We start from the raw sequence: 22,750 nt of genomic DNA on the forward strand, positions 1-22,750 counted from the left end.
TCTCCCCTCATTATTTAAAAAATTAAATAAATATACTGCTAACGACTGATATATCATTTCTTTTTCAGATAATAGTGCAAACAGAAGATTGAACATCGGCTTGATGTTTTTAATTTATTTTCCAATGTTTCTTTAGAATTAATTATTTCGTTGAAATGCGAATTATACAACTAAAATGCACCTTTGATCACGTATATTTTTTAAAAATAAACTAGAGCTTACTGTAATATGAATAAAATATTGTTTTGCACCAAATCTATATAATAGGAAAATGCACTGTATGTAATAATTTACAATATAAATATACAACTAAGCTTCAAACACTCAAATATGACTTAAATGATGACGGTGATATAGTTTAGACGAAATGTGACGGCCTTAGATTAAGGATTGGTCTCCGTTGCGCTCTAACTAGATACCGCAGGTGTACTCGCAAATAGCGATAACTAATACCACGACCAAGTGGGCGTACTCGAGCCAGTCTCGAATAATATGCGACGTTGACGTGCACCATGTTCCGTTAAACTTTGCTAATAATTGAAACTAAAATGCCGGGTTGCGTAGTAAAACTTTGTAAAAATAATACTACAAGAAATAAGAACGACACTGGGATCACATATCATCACTAAGTATTTTGTATTTTATTAATTTCAATGTAAAATAACACGAAGCTTACAAGATTTGAAAGATGCCATTTAGTGTCAAGATCACGCACACAAGCGTCTAATAGTTGCCGTAATAAAAAATCTATTGTTCTTAGGTAGTGCGGTATGTAGTTGGAATGCAGCGGAGACCAATCCTTAATCTAAGGTGACGGCTTGAATAGTAATAGCGAAGAAGAGTGCAAAATATTATATGTTTATAAACTTTAAACAAAGTACTTTTTACAGGATTTTACATAGTGTTTTAACGTAACACTTACAGTTAACCCAATGTAAAATTACAGTTACAATTACACACATTTTAATCTCATAAAAAGTATTTTATTTAAATAAGTGTGTAATACTTGCGTTAGTCAGAAAATACTACCCCCCGTATTCATAATAGTCTGCTAACTTAAAGCTTTGCTAATTCTCACTCTGTCTTCTTCTATTGACCTAAGTCAGAATTAGAAAAAACACTCCTAAGCGGCTGTTTAAAGTTAGCGGACCATTATGAATAACGGAGTACATCTTTGAAGATAAATTTAAGCATGCTTTAAATTATTTTATCATATTAAAATCTGTAATAATAATAATAAAGTAATGTAAATGTTTTTTTTTTCTTCATCAAAGTGTCATTATTTGAAGTATTTTTATCGAGGATTTTATTTAAATTACACTAGTAATACCATAACTTAACTGAAATTTAATACGTGTTTGTCATCAATGAAATTTCGTAGCGAAATTAGTTCATAATAAACAATAATTTATGATCCGACATTTCAAGCCAAATTAAATTCAACTAAATTATTTTTCGTATTACGAAATTCATAAGTTGATACACTGTTTCACTGAGTATTGTAAAAGAATTGATAAAATGTGTGGCGTGGCTGTTACGAGGACAAAATGGTGTTTGTTGCCAAGAAAATGCCAAACCTAGGGATTTTATTGTACCTGTCTTTTACTATGTCCAAATATCTCTGAATAACTTCATGTGCAATTTAGCTATATTATCACATGAATCTTACATAATTTATACGTCTAGATAGAGGCTTCTTTGCTGTTAGGCAACGTATGACAACAGGGCATGTTTATTACTTTAGTTTGATAGACTTTACTTACGTAAAAATTTGCTGAGTGTGATAGCACCCGAACTTGACTTTGCATTGAGCTCAGAATAATTTAAGGTGTCAAATGACTATAAAAATGAAATCAAAGATTATGCTAAGCTTACACTCGGTTTAATTTTGCGTAAGTAAAGTCCGAGCATAGTCTAACCGCCGTTCCCAATATTAAGTCTATCTCCAGTTGTGGCCTACCTGAGATAAAAATTGTAACTATTGACTTTTCTGTCATAATAAAGTTATCGACGATAACTCATCTTATCCATACACGCTGTCTGTCAATAAGGGACGTATAGATTACCAGCGATAGAGGTTAGTATGGAAATTGTAATATATAACGGCCGTTCCCAATATACTATCTACAGATAGAGATAAATTACTACATTCTACTGTCAGTAATTAGCTGTCAATAATCTGAAGCTGTCCCAATATACCCGATAAGTCATTCTTATCGCCTTAGTTGGGACGCGTGAATTGCAATTTTCATACAAACTTCTATCGCTGGTAAGCTATACGTCGTCCCATTGAGAGACAGCGTGTAAAGATAAGGTGAGTTAGCGTCGATAAGTTTATTGGGACAGAAAAGTCAACGTTACTTACTATTTTTATCTCAAGTAAGAGATAGACTGAATATTGGGAACGGCCGTAAGGCGATAAGAATGACTTATCGGGTATTATTGGGACAGCTTCACATTATTGACAGCTAATTACAGACAGTGGAATGTATTAATTTATCTCTATATGTAGATAGTATAGCGTACGTTGTTATCAGTTCGTCGACTTCGCTTGACTATTTTTTTGACGTGTTCACAGCTACCAGTCTATCTAGTCGCATAAATTAACGAAGGATTATATATTTGCACTATTCGTACGGTATAGGAAATTCTTCCGTCAATTAAAGTTATAATATACTTTACAATGTATAGTATAATGTATCTATGAGAGTAAATGAGTACCTATGTTAACTGTTGCCAAATCGCTAATTATAAGGAGAGTGCTAAATAGATTATATTGTAAATATAATTAAGCTTAAGCTGTGGAGTGTGTTTATAATCAGTAAAGTATTCATTGTTTATATTATTATTGTCTACTGAACTAAACCTAAATGATGTTGTATCTAGCCCTTCGTGGCTTACACGTGAAGCTACTTCAGACAAGTAGAGAAGAAAAATAAAGCTTGTTTTGAACAGTGAATTTGTCTATTATTTTTTTACAAATTTTGCTACACTTTTATATCTAGCATCTCTTCATTGTCTAGTTCTCTCAACAGTACTGTCTGTGTGTACTAGGCTGTGACATACGGACGGACAGACAGACATGATGAATCCATAAGGGTTCGGTTTTCTGCCATTTGGCTACGGAACCGTTAAAAAAGTGTCATGTATGAAAGGTGTGGTGGCGACATGTGCTGTTCGGACCGTGAGTTCGTCGCGCATTGACACTCAAAGCTGTACATAACTAACTATACAGGCGTTTTAGTTTCACTTACCGCTCAAGATTCGTGCTGGAACCTACATATTCCAGTTCATGTGTGTGTTACATATAACATATGTGAGCTTTTTTAATGAAAATACGGGACGAGATGAGCAGGACGTTCAGCTGATGGTAATTGATACGCCCTGTCCATTACAATGCAGTACCGCTCCGGATTCATGAAAAGCCCAAAAATTCTGAGCGGCACTACAAGTGCACTCGTCACCTTGAGACATGAGATGTTAAGTCTCATTTGCCCAGTAATTTCACTAGCTGTGGCGCGCTTCAGACCGAAATACAGTAATGTTTACAAATTACTGCTTCACGGCAGAAATAGGCGCCTGTGCGCATCCTGTGCAAAGAAGCCTCCCACTGGTCAAACTGGATACTTGTGTACGTATTACTCATGTGTTTTTACATGTAGACATGTGAGTGTTACATAAAACACATGTGAGTGTACAATATAACACATACGAGTGTTACATATACACATACCACGGTGGGATTGTATCTATTCCGCTTTTATAATCTGTCCCGCTCTGAATGATGTTGAAAACACCGGACCAGCACATCATCTTTTTTTTTTGGAATAGGAGGACAAACGAGCGTACGGGTCACCTGGTGTTAAGTGATCACCGCCGCCCATATTCTCTTGTAACACCAGAGGAATTACAAGAGCGTTGCTGGCCTTTAAGGAAGGTGTACGCGCTTTTTTCGAAGGTACCCATGTCGTATCGTCCCGGAAACACCGCACAAGGAAGCTCAATCCACAGCTTCGTAGTACGAGGGAGAAAGCTCCTTGAAAACCGCACTGTGGAGGACCGCCACACATCCAGATGGTGGGGATGATATCCTAACTTGTGGCATTTCGTGCGAAGGTGGAATACACCTAGAGGATACAGCACCTAATTAATATGACAGGTAAAAATTGGCAGGTCTGCTCTAGTAAGATACATCTTAACTGCATTTATTTTCAGAACAAGTTTATATTACTTACTTAAATACTTTTTCTGTTTGTATTTTTTTGTTGATAATAAAGGACCAAACCAGCATGACGTTCAGCTGATGGTAATTTATACGCCCTGCGAATTACATTTCCATGCCGCTCAAGATTCTTGAAAACCCCAAAAATTCTGAGCGGCACTACCATAAGATGTTAAGTGTCATTTGCACAGTAATTTCACTAGCTACGGCCGAAACACAATAATGCTTACACATTACTGCTTCACGGCAGAAAAAGGTGCCATTGTGGTACTCTAGCCGGCATCCTGTGCAAAGACAAAGTTTCAATATAAAAGGCACTCAAATAAGTGAGTGAATTAATTCTTGATATTCTTACCTTCGGGGATTTGTTTCGTTGAACCTGGAAACTCAATCACCAAGTATGCTAATAAAACTATAAAGTTTAAGGATTGTTTCGGAGGCGCCGAGAAGGCTCCAACGCATGGACAAACGCCAACTCCCGTAAGCCAATCTAACTTCTTTTAAATGTGTTTTTGATGTAAAGAACACATTCCGGCACGCATCGTCTCCCGCCTACTAAATCTCCAACTAAATTAGCTTTTGATTTATTCGACTTTAAGTTTGTTAGATAAATCTCCATGTTATATAAATTACTTTTACATTTCACGGGGATAAGATGAAACTGGCAATTTAAATTAGATTTGTAAAGTAACAGCAATAGCGAAATGATGAGTACTTTTTCGTTACGGAAAAAATATAATACTATGACCGAAAACGACTTTTATTATTCTTATAATATCTTATATATCGAAATTTTTTTGACAGTCACCAAAGCTTAACTGACAAAAATCTAAACTGTTAAGTACAAATAAATGTTTCTCACATTTTTTTCTACTTTTAATCAAAATATTACGGTTTTTGGTTTATCAAGTTCAGTCAAAGAATATATAATAATAATAATATTGACACACGTTTACCAAATTATCTTGCCCCAAACTAGGCATAGCCTGTACTATGGGCACAAGACAATGATATTATATTTAATAGAATTCACTCACTTAAACATACATGAATATGTATGAAACATCCATAATCTGGAAACAAACATTCGTATTCATATATATAATAGTACAAGTACAGAAGTCCTACTCTGCAAAATCAATTAAAGAAATAGGGACACTTGTAGCCTTATTGTATATAAGGTATAATTCAGATTGCACAGCGCTATTAAACTACATTCTATTACCTATCATATTATTATTCTATTATCATTTCATTTACTTAGAAATTGCCTCTCTTTTTATCGCGTGACTCTTAAAGATCTACGACGATCGGTCCTGCGCTGTCCTCATCCAGCCTATTCCGGCGATCTTGACCAGATCGTCGGTCCATCTTTTGAGGGCCAACACTGCGTCTACCATGCTGCTATCCGAGGATTTTACTGCCCCAACAGCTATCTCTCCTTCGAGCTATGTGCCCTGCCCATTGCCACTTCAGGTTCACAAATGTCGGTCTACTACTGAACTTTTTTTATTAGAAAACTTAGAAAATCTATCAAGATGTTCACATCATCATCAGCCGGAAGACGTCCATTGCTGGATAAAGGCCTCCCCCAAAGATCTCCACGACGGTCGGTTTTGCGCTGCTCTCATCCAACAGGTTAATGTTATAAGACATGTGTGTGACGTTAACTGGTTAAACAGGAACAATTATGCTAAAAAGTCAGATGTGAGCATGAGATGGCAACCGGTAAACAGTAAAGACGTTCTTCATATTATTAATAAAATGAGCGATAAAAAATCTCTCGGATGGGATCTCATATGCATGTCTAACTTAAAAGTAGAAGAAGAAAAGGTTAGCCCTGTTCAAGCAAAATTAATTAATTTATCTGTTGAACAATCAAAATTTCCAAACCATCTTAAAAAAGCAATTGTACGCCCTGTCTATGAGAAAGGAACCATAGCTATTCTTTGTAGTGTGGATAAAATTATTGAAAAAAAACATCGTGAATCAACTTAGCAATTTCTTAAGTAAAAACTCTATTCTAACTGAATGTCAACATGGATTCCAAAAGGAAAAAAGTACTAATAGTCTTTTGTCTGAATTCACCGATGAAATAAATTCTTATTTAGGAGATCAAAAATTTGTTGTATGTATATTTTTTGACTTCAAAAAGGCATTTGAAACACTAGAAAAAGAAATGTTACTGAAATCAATAGACGAGTGTGGGGTGGGAGAACCGCTTAACCAATAGTTTCGCAACTTTCTCAATTCGCGCTCATATCGCGTGAGGGTGGGTGACACGTACAGTGAGAGCGCAGAGGTACAGTACGGGGTTCCGCAGGGATGCGTGTCAACAGCTTGTGCAGCGTACTGTGGATGAACTGTGCGTGCTGCGCGCCGGCACCGACCTAGTAGAAACCTGTCATTTGGTGCAACAGGATGTTGACGCAGTAGTCAAATGGTCACACGATATTGGAATTATTCTCAATGCTGATAAAAATAAACTCCTTGTAATACATTCGCCTTATTTATACCTCAATGAGTCACCACCCATATATGTATACGCATAATTTTTCTTGTATCCATAATAATTTAAGAAACTGTCTATATAAACCTTGCGAATATGTTAATAACGTCACCTATCTGTGCATGAAAGTAGATAAAAACTTCTCCTGGTCCACACATGTTTATCATATATGTAGTAAACTTAGAATTTTATTAGGGAAATTCTACCATTTAAGCTATAAAGTCCCTAAAAGCACGCTGAAATGTTTATATAAGTCCCTAGTGGAGTCTATTATAGACTATGCCCTTGAATGTTATGGTCTAACTTTTAAAACAAATTTAGATAAATTAGAGTCATTCCAAATTAGGTTCCTAAAACTACTTGTTGATATAAAACTAAATTTAAATCTAAAAATAACTATAAGAAACTATTCAAAATTTTTAAAATACTGCCGGTAGCCATAAAACATAATAATTTACTTCTAACTAAACACCATCGCTGGTAAGTCACAACCATAACACTAGGACAATATCCACGGGCGAAAATTATGTACCTAGGGTCAGTAATTATTATGGTGATAGAACTATTAAAAAACGTCATCCCTATTTACTTAACTGCTTGCCCGAGGATATTAGAAACGAGCATAACAAAATTAAATTTAAAAATATGTTTCAATTTAAATAATATAGTGAGTTTGTACGATCGCCTAGTCAAACCGTCTACACCGCTTTGGAGGACAATTTATATTTATCAAATCAAAAAAAAATCAAAAAACATATTATTGAAAGTAGGTATATACAATACACTTTTCCACATCATAAATACAATAGAATAATTTAATACATTATTGTAAAAATATAAATGTAACAATAATAACAATATAAATGTCATCGATGGTATTGTACATATAATACCTGTTACCTATCATCTTTATTTTGTTTTGTCACTAAATTACAATTAGTGTTCCAAATAATTTTGTCATTTCAATATTTTTCTATCTTATAATACGCATTTTGTGATAGTATGCGCTTAATAACAAACTTAAACTTATTTTCACTAAGACTTATAATATTTTCAGGTAATTTATTATAACATTTAATACATAGGCCCATAAAAGAATTATTAACTTTAGCTAATCTATTTGGACATGCTAGTTTATATTTGTTTCTCGTATTAAAATAATGTTTATCACAATTTCTATCAAAATTTTTAATATTTCTTCAAGAATCTTCTTACATAATATTTTCATATATATATTGTCCAGGTACCGTCATTATATTTATTTTTTTGTACAGGAGAAGAACATCTCTAACGGAGATGCAGCAAGGCAGAAAAGGAAAGCGAATTGTTACTGTAACCGATTTTGATTGACAGGTCTTAAGCAGTCAGCCACATGAATTGAATACTTTTCTGCCTCTCTTCTCCTTTCACGAAATTATCGGTTATAATATAAAAGTATCTAAGTCCGCAAACTCGAAACCCCAACTTACCATCTATATGAAACCAATTACCTAAAGATATTTATTCTTTATCTTTAATATATATAACAAAATTAATAACCGTAATGCTATATCTGATCACGTTACTATAACTTATACTTAAGCTCATTACTTAGTTTCGAAGGGCGTGTCACTTCATCAGTCAACACCGGAACTAACCGCGTCCAAATAAATTAACTTTATTACAGAATCACACTCAAGTTGAAACTTGATAGAATCGAAGCTTTGTCAATAACAAGTTGTTTGTGGAACGATGGGAAAATGTAAACTATTATTAAGTTAATAAATTACAAAGCTTGCTTGTTTTAAGAGCTTTTTATTTTTTGCTTGTTTGTTAAAGTGAGGTGGGAAGATTATGCAGTACTTAAAATAATTAATTGTAAGAAATTTCATCTCTGGTTATAGTTGTTTTATGATCATGACGGGACAAACAGGGCTTGGGGGTATTGGAGATTGTGGGCAAGGGATTTTTCAGTTTTGAGTGCTCGGCTTAAAAAAAAGAGTTGTTTTATAGAAGAGGACATAAAGCGTACGGGTCAACTTATGTGATCACTGCCACTATGGGTTTATTCGTAGCGCTGCCAGCCTTTATAGAAAAAAAGCCTTTATAGAAGGACGATCAGCTGATGGTAATTGATACGCCCTGCCCATTACAATACTTATTACAATAAACCCCTATAATATACTAAAGTTTGCCCAGTTATTACGACCTGGGTCTTCCGCATAGGCTCTCACGGGCCTCGGGGTAACTGTTCGGGGCGATGGCCCCTTTCAGTGATATAGTCGCCACCTGCAATTACAGGCGGGGCACTGGGTGGGACCGGTTGGTCCGTGGTGTCATGTCCGGTGGTATCTTGCTACAGTGCGATCAGGCCCGCGTAGTGTCGCGAGCGATCTGCGGACTGCGGCAGGGTGGTAGCTCTTGCGCCCGCCGCTCAGCGAGGTCGAGCCCGCCGGTAGAGTACCGGTGAGCGCCCATCAGCCAGCGGCGAGGAAGCAGTCGTGTCCTAGGAGACTAGGTCACGTGATAGCCTTCTTATGTCCGGCGGTCGTCGATGGTATGGCGCGATGCCACGCAAATGCTGGGATCGCGCTCCATCTGCGCGCGCGAACATAGAAGTGCTCAGGCGACGAACGAAGTCGTCCAGGCTCTCCATGCGCAGGTCTCTGGAGATGACCTGATTCCGTACGTAGCGTGGTGCTCCGAAGAGGGTGCGGAGCGTCAGCGACTGCTGTGTTCGCAGCGACTTGCGACCCGTCTCGCTTGTCAGCGCAAACCAGGCGGGGGCCGCGTAGGTGAGTCGCGTGCGAACGTTCGCCTTGTATACGCACAACTTCGTACGAAGAGGCAGGTGGGACGCCAACACGGGGCGGAGAACGATCCGTGCGGCGCGCGCCTTTGTCGACCACGTTCTTAACATAGGGGCCGCATCGAGAGTGTCCTGTCGATGGTCACGCCGAGGTATTTGGCCTTCGGGGACCATTCGACGGTCTCGCCCATGAGTGACACCGGGGGCGGCAATAGGCGCGCCCGCTCGATGGAAATCGCCTGAGTCTTCACCACGTCGTCCGTGTATCTGCTGTAGCAGACGGGCGACAGGCAGCTTCCCTGGGGCACACCAGCTCGGATGGGGATGAAAAGTGCCCGGTACAGTAAGAGCCGTGTCAGCGTCGCAATTGCTCGCGGAGGTAGGTGACGCAGGGCTTCATTGGTGACTCGATCAGGGCCGGAGGCTTTGCGCAGTCTAGTTTGTCGAATCATCCTTTGGACTTGTCCGGGGGGAGAACACGACAGGGTCTTCTGGCGGCACTATCCGTGACTCGAAGTAGTTCCGCCATCTATCAGCAAACAATGTAGACATTCATAGTGCCGATATTGATTCTGCGCAATCTATCTAGTAAACTCAAATGTTATGTTTTTGCTATTATCGACGATATACATGTATTCTTGAATTAAATTGTTCTGTTTTGAAATTTATCACAGTTTTAATTTATGTATAAGTCACTCGAGTAATCAAACAACACTAGAGAGAAAAAGAGTCACAAGAGCAAGATATGCTTTTTACTAAACACATGATAATAATTTATTAGTAGAGACAAGTCCATTGATCTGTTCAGCGATAATATAACAAAATTTAAAGATAAATTAATTAAGACACTCGATTCTGCAGCGGTAGATATCAATCTACCGCTGCAGAATCGTAGGTATTAAATTTGTGAATATTTTTTTCTTTATTATTGTATTTTTATTTTTTATAAACCTTTCATTGTATAAATTTAACTTTTACATAATTTTATTTAGCCTTTACTTATTATATAAATTTTAACTTTTTGTACGACTTGTATTTGTGTACATGCTGTAACTGCCTATAAATATAATTATGTGGGAAACACAGCACCTTAAGACTTATTTAATTATAATGTATCACATGTAATTCTGTTGGTAGTTCATAACTAAATAAATAAATAAACAAGTGCTGACCAAGCAAACGTTTATTTGCCATATGGATGAGGTATCCTGCGCCCGCTTATTGTATGAATTGTCATAATATGTAATGAAATGTCATTGTAAGAATAGCCTTCAAAAAACATCATTTGCATTTCACAATGTATAATAAATCGTTGACTTATAATATACTTGGGCTTAGACTAACAATAACAAGAATCTTAAGAGTTCTTTGGACAACTGATGGTTATTGGGAAAGGACGACGCCCCAGAGGTCACAGCCCTATAAGATGCTCTGACCAAATCCACACATCTCTGGATACCGGACTTCATGACGCACTGCACGTAGCCAAAGAGAGACACAGATGGCGAACTATTAACAAAAAGAAGAATCCTCAGAGAAATCACGACCCTCAGCAATGAGGAATACGTCGCGAGGAGGAGGAGACTAACAATTCATGCGGGAGAGAAGATCGTTGTTTTTTAATCATATTCTATAAAAAAAACGTGTACTTCGAGAGAGAAATGATAACTTAAAACTAATTTAAGTTGAACTATTTAATATTGAAATTGTTTTACTTGAGAAAATTCTTGAATATCTACATTAGCATTTTGTGTATGTACATTTTTAATCCTATAAAAGTAACAATTGTTTAGAGTGAGAGAGGAGAAGCCTGCCTACCGCTGCCGTATGTGTGAGAGAAAGGAAAGCCAGACAGACTGGGGCCGTAACGAGTTACGTTACGAGCGGTTAACACTGTCATTAGAAGCTAATACTAGTTGGAGGCTCCATTGCACAGCATGCTGGCTAGATTATGGGAACCACAACGGCGCCTATTTCTGCCGTGAAGCAGTAATGTGTAAGTATTATTGTGTTTCGGTCTGAAGAGCGCAATTGATACTGAAATTACTGGGAAAATGAGACAATATCTTATGTCTCAAGGTGACGAGCGTAATTGTAGTGGAGCTCATAATCTATGGGTTTTTCGAGAATCCTGAGCGGCACTGCATTGCAATGGGCATGGCGTATCAATTACAATCAGCTGAAGGCCGTGCTCGTCTCGTCCCTTATTTTCATTAAAAAAAAGGCTATCATTTCAAAAATTACAACTATTACAGTAATGAATCACTAAAAGTGTAAGTACAGATATAATTCAACTAAATCATGATATATTTTCAAGTAAGTATATAACAAGATACAATTTAGTAAAGTTGGAAGTATTTCAAGTTTTCAACCTCGTGAACTGCGGACTTGTAAACACAACACATACAACTCATCCATCAAAGTTAGCTGCACCCAAAACTTTATCACCCTTCAGTTTTCAAAAGTATTTCTGTATTCTTTAAAACTTATCGTATGTGATACGTTATATCCTAACACTTCCTTATTTTTGCGTACAATATAATTAAGTTACTGTTTATGATGTGTATTGTAACGCGTGAGTCCTCCCTCACACGCGGGATCGTTGTTTAATTAAAACAATATTTTACTTTTATATTTTTATTCATTCCACTTTCAAATAATATTTTAATTATAAATACTTAATATTAGGCCAAAGGCCGACCGTTCTTGTTTTACTTCATTCTCTATTCTCTAATCTGTCCTATTCGATTGTCTTTTTATCCGGGTCAATATTTTAAATTATCAAAAAATATTCTATCTTTAGCTTGACGGCCAATATAACAATGAGTTCTTATATGCGGATAAGAACTCCTTGTTGTCCTCCACTTTCAATAAATTGTTTTGATTTTATTTCATTTAACATACTTGAGATTCCAAGGAGAGATTGTCTGCAGCTGGGGGCCCCCGCTAATCCTCTAGGAACTCCTGGTGCTAAAGTGGGTGTTACTGTCCTCTCGGCGTTTGTAGAAAAGATTTATGAGTTGCGTTACACAGATGATGATGATGCGATGCGATTAGGTCGTTGACCACTGATGAAGTATTTAAATATCTTATCTTTTTATATATATATATTGAAAATATTCTTTGTTTGTGGCTCAATCACGCCTAAACCACTGATCGTATCGACATTGAAGTACCACCATTCGATGCAATCCATAATGTATGTGTGAATAAAGAGTAGTAGTTATTTAATATCGCTTAATTGTTACTTTTATATTATTTATTGCTATTATAGAGTGTTAAAAAAGATAAAGATAAAGAAACAGCTGAAGGCTTCTGTAACAAAGAAGTCAAAGTTAATTTTTTTATATGCATAAACATGTTAGATTGATGTTACATAAATATTATAAAGTACATGTTTGCCACATTTATGACGTGCAAAACTTATTGCCACTCTTTTAAATTAATATTTACAGCTTCATCTTCTTTAGAAATCATTTAAGTTACAATATAGAGCCGCCTACAGCGCCGTAGCTAGTGAAATTACTGGTCAAATGAGTCATGATGAATTTGTATGAAATAAAAGACACATACAGATGCACGGTCTTCCAGATTTAACCTAATAATAAGTCACGAGTAAACCAAGTAGCCATAAGGCACGTAATTTAAAATAAACGTGATCGTATATTCCAAACAAAAGCAATATAATCTCGGTGAGGGCAGCGCAGCCTCGTTACGCCGCCGGCTCCACAGAGTAACTCCACAATATCCAGGAGGCAAATTAATCCGAGCACGGCTGAGCTGATCGGCGGCGGTCAGAGCATCCTCGCATACTAATGCTATTGTTTATCGAAGAGGCTAATCTGTGCGTACCAGCCGCCGCTACTGGTCGCTTTGCAAATTATAATGGATCACTTTCGACCGTCTAATCCGACTTCGGCTCGATCAAGCCTCTCTGGGTCAATTTACGACACTTCCGTCATTTTTATTAAGCCGGCTTAGTAATTTTAGATATATCCATCATAAAATACTACTTTATAATCTGCTTTTAATTGAAAAGTGGAATTTTCCATGTGTGCTTAGCGTGCGGAAAGTTATTATTTTCCGAACTACTGGTTTTAGTTGTCCTCTCATGTTTATCGTCCTAATAAATAAAGGACGTTTAGAATCAAAAACTTTTCAAGAAATTATTATTTTACAGCGGAAATACTTCTAAATTACCCTAACTCTCCACAATTGTTACTGATTGTCCAAGATTAAGTCTTGCTTTTCATTCTTCTTTCATTGTTTAAATTTTCCCCAAAGGTTTGTTCCTTGTTCGATGCATGTTTCGTGTAGTAAAAAAACTCGTATGTATAAACAGCGCCATTGGCTTGGGTCATCAAAACGGGGCTTGTGAACAGATGTCATACTACAATTGTATCGAAATGTAACAAATGTTAAGTCAAAGTCAAAGTCAAAATATTTTATTGACATAAAATCAAAAGACTGCTCGTCAACGTCAATCACAAAAAATACAATTCAGATACATAAATATTAATTACATAAAAGTTTAAACATATTTTCAAAACAATGCAAACCAGTGAAACAACACAAGGCTGAACCATATAATCCATAAAAAACAACTAAAATGCTATTTAATAATTTATTGTACTTGATATTCCCGAAATATTATGTTTGTTGGTAACAATCATAATAATATGACGTTTGGATCTTCATGAAAAGTACTTAATATTTTACTGAAATGGCGAATCTATTGAATTATGTGGGGGGCGGTGATCACTTAACACCAAGTGACCCGTTCCCTTGTTTGTCCTTCTTTTCCATTAAAAAGGTTGGTTTTTGAAACTTATTTTTTTACAGATTAAATAATGTCAATTAATTCCTAAAAGTATTCCTGAGAAAATACGTCTTTATAAACAGACACTGAGTGTGAGTCTGTTGAAATAATTAAAACCAAGATTACATATAATACTAAATAAGACACGGAAAAAAAATTAATTAAATAATTATTATTACTGTAGGCGCAAAAAATTTACCAATGTCAAACGCTAACTGCCCTCTGTGCCATAAATCAACGGAGTTCTAGGAATCTATCTGTCAATATATATAATGAAAATGGTCTTTGTTTGAGGCTCTTTCACGCCTAAACCGCTGATCGTATCGACATAAAACTACCACCATTCGATGCGAAATTTATCCTAGATGGTTTATGGCTACTTATTTTCTTATTGTATTTGTAATAAGATGAATAAAATTTAATTTGTTTCCTTTTAAAATTCGCGAAACGGCTAGTAGATGTTTAAAATATTATAGTCTTTTTTTTAGCTACTGACGTGCATGCCTTATGGGTTAGGATAAGAGCACCTGTTAATTATAAGCCAACAACATCTTATTATTACCTTATCTTGCAAATAAAGATGATTTGATTTGATTTGATTTGATTTGATTTGATTTGATTTGATTTGATTTGATTTGATTTGATTTGATTTGATTTGATTTGATTTGATTTGATTTGATTTGATTTGATTTGATTTGATTTGATTTGATTTGATTTGATTTGATTTGATTTGATTTGATTTGATTTGATTTGATTTGATTTGATTTGATTTGATTTGATTTGATTTGATTTGATTTGATTTGACGTTCACAAGCAATCTGTAGATCTCCTCAAAGTCCTCTAGTTTCTAAAAGTAATAAAAAAATATTAATGCTTGCCGAACGATATTTGACCGTGAATATAATAAATGAAGGTTAACTTTTTTTTAAGGAAGTGGAGGACAAACGAGCGTACTGGTCACCTGGTGTTAGGTGATCACCGGAGCCCACATTCTCTTGCAACACCAGAGGAATCAACTTCAAGTATAATAGTTATCAAAAATTAGGCTAATACTTTGAAAATCTTTAAAGGCACAATATTCATTCAACAAAATTAAATCTTTAATATAAAAATCCAAGTTATATCTTTAACATAACTTTACAAGTGTACTTACGAAACAACCTTGAGTGATAATAAAGGTTACACAGAGGGTTACCGTTATTATTATCAAATAAAAGTAATCCAAAGACTTGAGGGGGTCGTAAATTATAAGGGAGAGTCAAATCCACCACGACATAGACCGAGAGCCAGTATCTTTAAGATCCACTTTTAACAAATTCAAATATTTTTATTCAAAATAGGGTGTAACATCACTTCCGACTACCGAAAACTACCACCCATTCCGAAATGAATGCCTCAGACCTGAGAAGAAAGGGCGCAACAAACTCAGCGGGCTTTTTCTTTTCATCAAAATAAACATACAAAGTTATATTGTACAATTAAACTTATTATTTACTAGCCTAAGAGCGGTCGCTCCATTCCCGATCTGTGGCATCATTAAGAAAGTCATTTATTTTATAACAATCATTATATTTTACTAGGATTTAAACCCTTACCAGATATATACGTGAATTTATATTCTTTTTTTTATATAAAAGTTATTACGCCTTTTATATAAATATAATAGGTAATATAGTGCTATTATACTGCCTTTATTTTATTTACAATGTGTGTTGAATACATTCTACTGTATTGTACTATATGTATGTACTCAAAAACTATGTTTTTACTTATAAATTTACATTTTTTGACTTACTCGTGTAAGGCATTTAGTAATTGACGTTTGAGTATTTTTGTTGTATCACTTTGCATAGATTGTAATTGAAATGATTTGTAAATTTAATTGAAAACAAGAACTTGTAATACCATTCTGTCTTGAAAAGAACAACCTTAGAGTTTCTTGCTCGTTCTTCTCTAAAGAAATCTGCCTTCTGAACGAGTTGTATGAAAGAATGACATATTCAAGTGTAATGAAATTTACCTATGAAATAAAATATTTTTGATTTTTTTTTTTTCATCAACAAATATTCAAAAATAAATTGTGGGGCAGAAACAAGGTATCCCCTTAAATGTCACCAAAATTATCGGTATGAAAGCTTTTATAATTGAAAGAACAACCAATATTTTACTTAAAACATGATTGCATAATAAAGTGACATATCATAATAAATTAAGAGTCAGTCACATCCTAAAAAAGCTTGGTATAAGTCCCTGAACTAAATATAAATCTGTGATGTGTGTGAGATATTGGAGGTGATTTCCAGCGCTGTCACCCAACACTAACTATAATACTTATGTTGACCTATCACCAATAAAGTGTAAAAACTATTTTGAATACACGTTTTTATAAATTGATAATTTCACGAGCTATCACTCACTCTTCACATATGTTACCATTTCTCTACTTCATTTATATTCGCCTGGTACTAACAAAATATGCTTTTATTCCTTTTGTTCTCTCTCTCTCTCTCTTCTGCAGTTGTAGAGATATAGCGACAACTCTCACGAAGCCCTTTTGACTTTAATAACATTGAGAAATTAATACGATATCGACTTGTCAATGTTATTTTATTATCATAAAACTTTAAGTATTTATATTATATATAAGTTATGGATAAGGTAAAATCTACCTTAATACGTGCATATTTTAATTATGGCAATACACATGATTTATTTAAAACGACGAAAAAATTCATATCTAGCTCCTCGTGTATCTTTGTCATACTAAATCACACGGTATATCACTATCGAACTTGTGAGAATATTTCGAATGAAAGCAAAGAGCGATGTCTAGTCCTATGAACACAAAAAGAACACGATCTGATAATAAAGGGATCGCTGCGCATATTTTCGGCGGTGTGAAGCTCTGAAAAGCCACCGATACCAACCAAAGTGGTAACTGAAACTAATGAATTATTCATATCGTCGGCGCGGTGCATGTTCTATCACTGTTTTATCTATCGCGGGGCCCGAAGCCCTCAACCCCCGCCCCTCCAGTCCTCGTCGGCTCCGCAAGGGTTAACTACCTTGCAACCAACAATTTTACTGCCGTTTGAGAAGACTAGATAAGCTACGTGTTGGAAATAAACATTACCGTAATGTGACCGCAAACGCAATTGCTATTAAACAAGGGCCCTTTATTTATTCATTCTGTAGTGTTTCACCGCGTTCATAGCTATTTATATTTGCTTTTGAGCGCCGCTCTCTTTGTAAACTTAAGAATTCTCTACCGCGGAAACTATTCTGAGTGGAAGCCCCTACTATAGTCATCATTTTCTCAACACTTCAGTATATATTTTAATCTTTCCACCAATACCGTTACCATACTCAAACCACACTTTGGTCAAAATAGAGTTAAGTATGCCATCGTACTCCTGATGGTCGAATCTGTCATGTAGTGAAAAGCCTATTTTAAAAATGTACACGGAATTTGTTTTTTGCATATGAAAGATTATTTAGAGCTGAAACTTCAAATACTTATAACTCAAAAGTGCCTCAGTGTGGTTTGAGTCCTTTCGGCATAACTACTCGTACGTCCATATGTCGTAGGTTATAAGAACAAGGGCCGATTCAGTTCTGACTTATGCGTTGTGGTCAACAGTTTTGTGTTTTTGAGACCTACTAGTTAACAAAGGCCGATTCGACTATTCAAAAAAATAATGACTATACAATAAATACAAGAAACAGACCAATCAGAGACGGCCTCATAAACTTACGACCAGTCAAAAAATCATTGCCTTACAATATCACTGTAGTGTACCCGTGAAATTACAATATTAAATTTAAATTTATTGATAAATCGTTAAATTGGAAGAAATGAAGTCGATTGACAATCTACCGGTAAATTATAATATCACCGCTTTGACAATATACCTGCGACATACTCGTACATATTATAATAATAATAATATTGACACACTTTTTACACAAATTATCTTGCCCCAAATTAGGCATATATAGCCTGTGTTATGGGTTGCAAGACAACGATATATTTAATACAATATACTTACTTCAACATACATAAATACATATAAACATCCATGACTCGGAAACAAACATCCATATTCATCATATAAATGCTTGCACCTACCGGGATTCGAACCTCTAGCTTAGAAGGTAGCATCGTTAACCACTCAGCTATACAGGTCGTCAGGTGGTATATACCTGTATACTAATAATCTCATGCTAAATGTATTGGAGTTATAGAAAAATATTGGATACTTCTCGTTTGATTTAAAAATAAAATTTAATGTCATTTTACTGATTAGGTAAAGAGCTTTTGATATCAGTTTAAAGATTTTTGATATCTTTATTAGTTACGGAAAAATCACTTGGTCGAACTTAATGAGTACAGCCTGTATATTATTGTAATAATACCATCCCTATCAGATGTTGGTTGGTCGTCATCCATATTTCAAGCAATTTACTTTCACATAGAATTTTAAATGATTAAAACGCATGTAATGTAAGTGTATTTTAAATAAATATTTGCATTTTTTTTTTTATCATTTTTTCATTTAACCCGACGATGATTTGATGACCTTTGCAGGGGCACCTTTTCAGTGGAACTGCGGTTACAAGCGTTTTAATTCTTTAAAACGTATTTTATTTAAATTAACTTCCAATTTAAGTGTTCATATAATATGACCTCGAAAAACCTTATAGAATCACATTGTCCTTCCGTCTGTCTGTCTGTTAAGACTTTTTATCTCGATAAGACGTTCGAGGTATAGAGAAATTAAAATGATATACTCAGATCTACAGTCTCTTGAAGCTGTGAAAAAATCAAAAATCTAACATAAGTTACAAAAAAGATACGGCGGCATAAAACTTAAATTTCGACACACTCAAGTGACTCAACATTTATAGAAAAGGCATAAAAAGCATTTATTTTCTCAAAATTGATTCCTTTAGAATTCTTTTTGATGTCATTTCTTATAACTACTAGATACTACTACCGCTTCGGAAACAAATGGCGCTCTGAGAGACAAGAAGCGGCGCAAGAAACTCTCCCAGCATTTTTTTTTTGCGCTCTTTTCAATAAAAATATACAATACAGTCATTTCTATCGCTATCAAGAAATCATAATCTAGTCCCAGGCTGTCCGATCATTTAGATATTCAGTAGTCGAGTAATAGGATTTACGACAGAGCGATTTTTTTATGACATTTAAATTTATTTATAGATAATGCCTAGAGCAACCTAGAACTATGAAATTTGGCAAGTAATTCCGTCTTATACTACAAGTACATATAGGTAAATCTGAAAACAATACATTTGTAATTAAATGATAAAAAAATGTACGAAACCCTCGTTACCTCGTCGGAGCGTCCAAATCGCAGTTGTCCGGTTCTGAAACCTTTTCTCCTCATTTATATAATATAATATTGATACACTTTTTACACAAATTATCTTGCCCCAAGTTAAGCATATATAGCCTGTGTTATGGGTTACAAGACAACGATATATTTAATACAATATACTTACTTAAACATACATAAGTTCATATAAACATACATATAAACATTCATAAATATATTTAAACATCCATGACTCGGAAACAAACATCAATATTCAACTTATAAATGCTTATATATCATATAAACGCGGTAGGTACCGGGATTCGAACGCGGGACCTCTAGCTTAGTAGGTAGGATCGCTACCCATTCGGATATACAGGTTGTCAATTATACTCCCTCGATCTTATTTAAATACCGAAATAGAATAATAGAACTTAAGGCTTTGGTAATAAGAAGTATTATCAGGAGTATGCTCGAGAGACGCAGTGACGCCAAACGTATGTCCCGCTTCCTGTAAACATGATATCATCTCTTAACCTGGAGATCTGGAATACTCGACGCTAATCTTCAATCTTGAGCAGAGCAGCCTCAATATACAGGGTTTTATCTTTAAGTGCGACCAGGCCATTATTTCGTAACTATTACAGATGTCAAAAAACTTTAAACTGATATAGAAAGTACATTCAGTCAGTCAGATCGGGACCATTGTAATGGGACCATACGGGAAGAACCAGCTTTCAAATAAAAAAAGAATTATCCAAATTGGTTCACCCACTCGAAAGTTCTGAGGTAACAAACACAAAAAAAATATACCGACGAATTGAGAAATTTCTCCTTTTTTGTAGTCCGTTAAAAATGACATCTATAACTTTTCTTAAATCTAACTAGAAGTATCCAATATATTTATATCAAACTCTTTATTCCTAAATGTTACGTTGAAAGTACTCTCTAATAGTTACATAATTATGATTCCATATGCATTAATCAATAGATGTAATAAAATTCAGTGCTGTGTTAATTTCAGATTTTTTGCTTTTTTATGATAATAAGGAACGAGACGAGCAGGATGATGTTAATATATACGCCCTGCCCGTTACAATGGATGCCGGACAGGATTCTTGAAAAACCCAAAAATGACCTTGAGACATTAGATGTTAAGTGTCATTTGCCCAGTAATTTCACTAGGTATGGCGCCCTTCAGACCGAAACACAATAATGCTTGCACATTACTGCTTCACAGCAGCAATAGGCGCCGTTGTGGTACCCATAATCTAGCCAGCATCCTGTGCAAAGTAGCCTCCCACTAGTTGTTGCTATTTCGCAGCACGCCAATTACAAAAAAAATAAGAAAAAATTGCGTGTGTACAAAGTACACATGTCAGAAGTGAAACCTGCATTGTGCATGAACATCTAAACTGCATATAAAGTCCTGGTACATGTTGCTAGGATGACACATGATTTCAACCGCTATGAAAGACATTACTAACACCGCTACCATATTTATGTTCTCCTGGTCTCTATGCAGCTATAAGTCGTGCGTATGACATAAGAATATATTAAGGTATACCTACTCACGTCATACATAAAAATAAAATAGTATGCACATTTCCGTCTCATTCTTTGTCGGCTTCATCCTACACATTTTTGTATTTGTGTCTCTTACCTGTCGTTTTTTCCGTTGCATGCAGTTTGAAATCACAACGATTCTAAAGAAGTTTCACTTCAACAAAACCATGTTGTGCAATAATTTTTCCTTGTAGTGTATAAACAATTGTCTAACCAATCTAAATATGCCAAAGTCCTACCAAATTGCGAACTAGGATCTACAACATAATTGAAAACATTTTCATTAAAAATGTGCAAGCTGAACTTTGATCGTCTAATCTTCAAACTTGAACAGACCAGTCTCACAACCTGCGATTCCTGTATACCTTAACAAAAAGCATCTAGTTATAGACGATATACTTATTTAGAGACTGAGCGTTTGGAGATTAAATAAAACAACTGCTTGAGTAGTATGAAGACTGTGAGGAATATGTGGAAGATGATATTTATTTCAGTTACATGATATATATACAAAATCCTTAAAATTAGTTAACCAATTACAATTGTTACTTAAAAAATATTAACAAGTTTAGAAAATACACACCAATACTAAAGCTTACATTTTGACCAATAGTAAAACGTTTCATTCAATAAGAATTGAGAATAATATTATGTGTTCTATCTTGCTCTAAAACTAATGCTATCGCAGTAAACCGGCCATCGAGCGCGCGCTAGTGTAAACTCGCGTCGAACCTCAATCATCCGATGTCAATGAGCATTTAGCACCTACTCTGTCGCTCATTGATTAAAATTGAATGAATAGTGATCAACGCCCCGACGCTTCAGTCGAGTACGCTCGGCCTTGCTGTGAGGTTGTGTAATGCGGAGCATATGACTGATCACGTGAGTATATCTGCGTTCTTCGAGAGAACGTGACGATGCTTGTACTTCGATGAGATGACTACTAGTGATCTGTATGATTCTATGACTTGATGTACAGCATTATGAGATGCTTCTTATCAGAGCTAATATTACGGTATATAAAATAAAATGTTCTTTTCAGAACGAATCTTTCGGCATACGTTTATTACAATTAATATGCACGATTAATATTTCTACGATCTATAATGCTACGAAGGTATTACGTTACAAGTTAGAAATTGGACATTTGTATTAATTGATATAATTGGTTGTAGGTACAGCTACACTTATATTGAAGAAGCCAAAATAATTGTGTTGGAAATTATTGTAAGAATTGTCTTCTACACATTTTCATTTACAAAAATATGCTTGCTGAGATTTGAACGTCGCTGATGAAAAAATACTAATCTTAATATATACATATTTCTTTTGTGCGTCTGTTGTAACTGAACTCCTCCTAAACGGCTTGAACGATTTTAATCAAACTTTCTGTGTGTCTTCAGGTGGATTCGGGAATGGTTTAGATTCACAATTACACTACCTCTTAAACGGCTGGACCGATTTTGATGATTTTTTTGTGTGTTCCAGTGAATTTGAAGCTAATGTG

At 35.3% G+C, this 22,750-nt stretch overlaps 1 protein-coding gene across 1 annotated transcript in view; it reads left to right on the plus strand.

Annotated features, from left to right (window-relative positions):
- LOC126966324 (lachesin-like) overlaps window positions 1-2,959 on the plus strand; it is a 186,506-nt gene extending 183,547 nt beyond the window's left edge. The window contains exon 9 of the mRNA XM_050810314.1: window positions 69-2,959. Coding sequence (XP_050666271.1) covers window positions 69-136 — 68 coding nt within the window. The 3' untranslated portion in view covers window positions 137-2,959. The remainder of the gene's footprint in view (window positions 1-68) is intronic.
- Window positions 2,960-22,750: the final 19,791 nt, after the last annotated feature.

This window comes from Leptidea sinapis, chromosome 10, assembly GCF_905404315.1.
Source record: "Leptidea sinapis chromosome 10, ilLepSina1.1, whole genome shotgun sequence".
NCBI lineage: Eukaryota > Metazoa > Arthropoda > Insecta > Lepidoptera > Pieridae > Leptidea > Leptidea sinapis.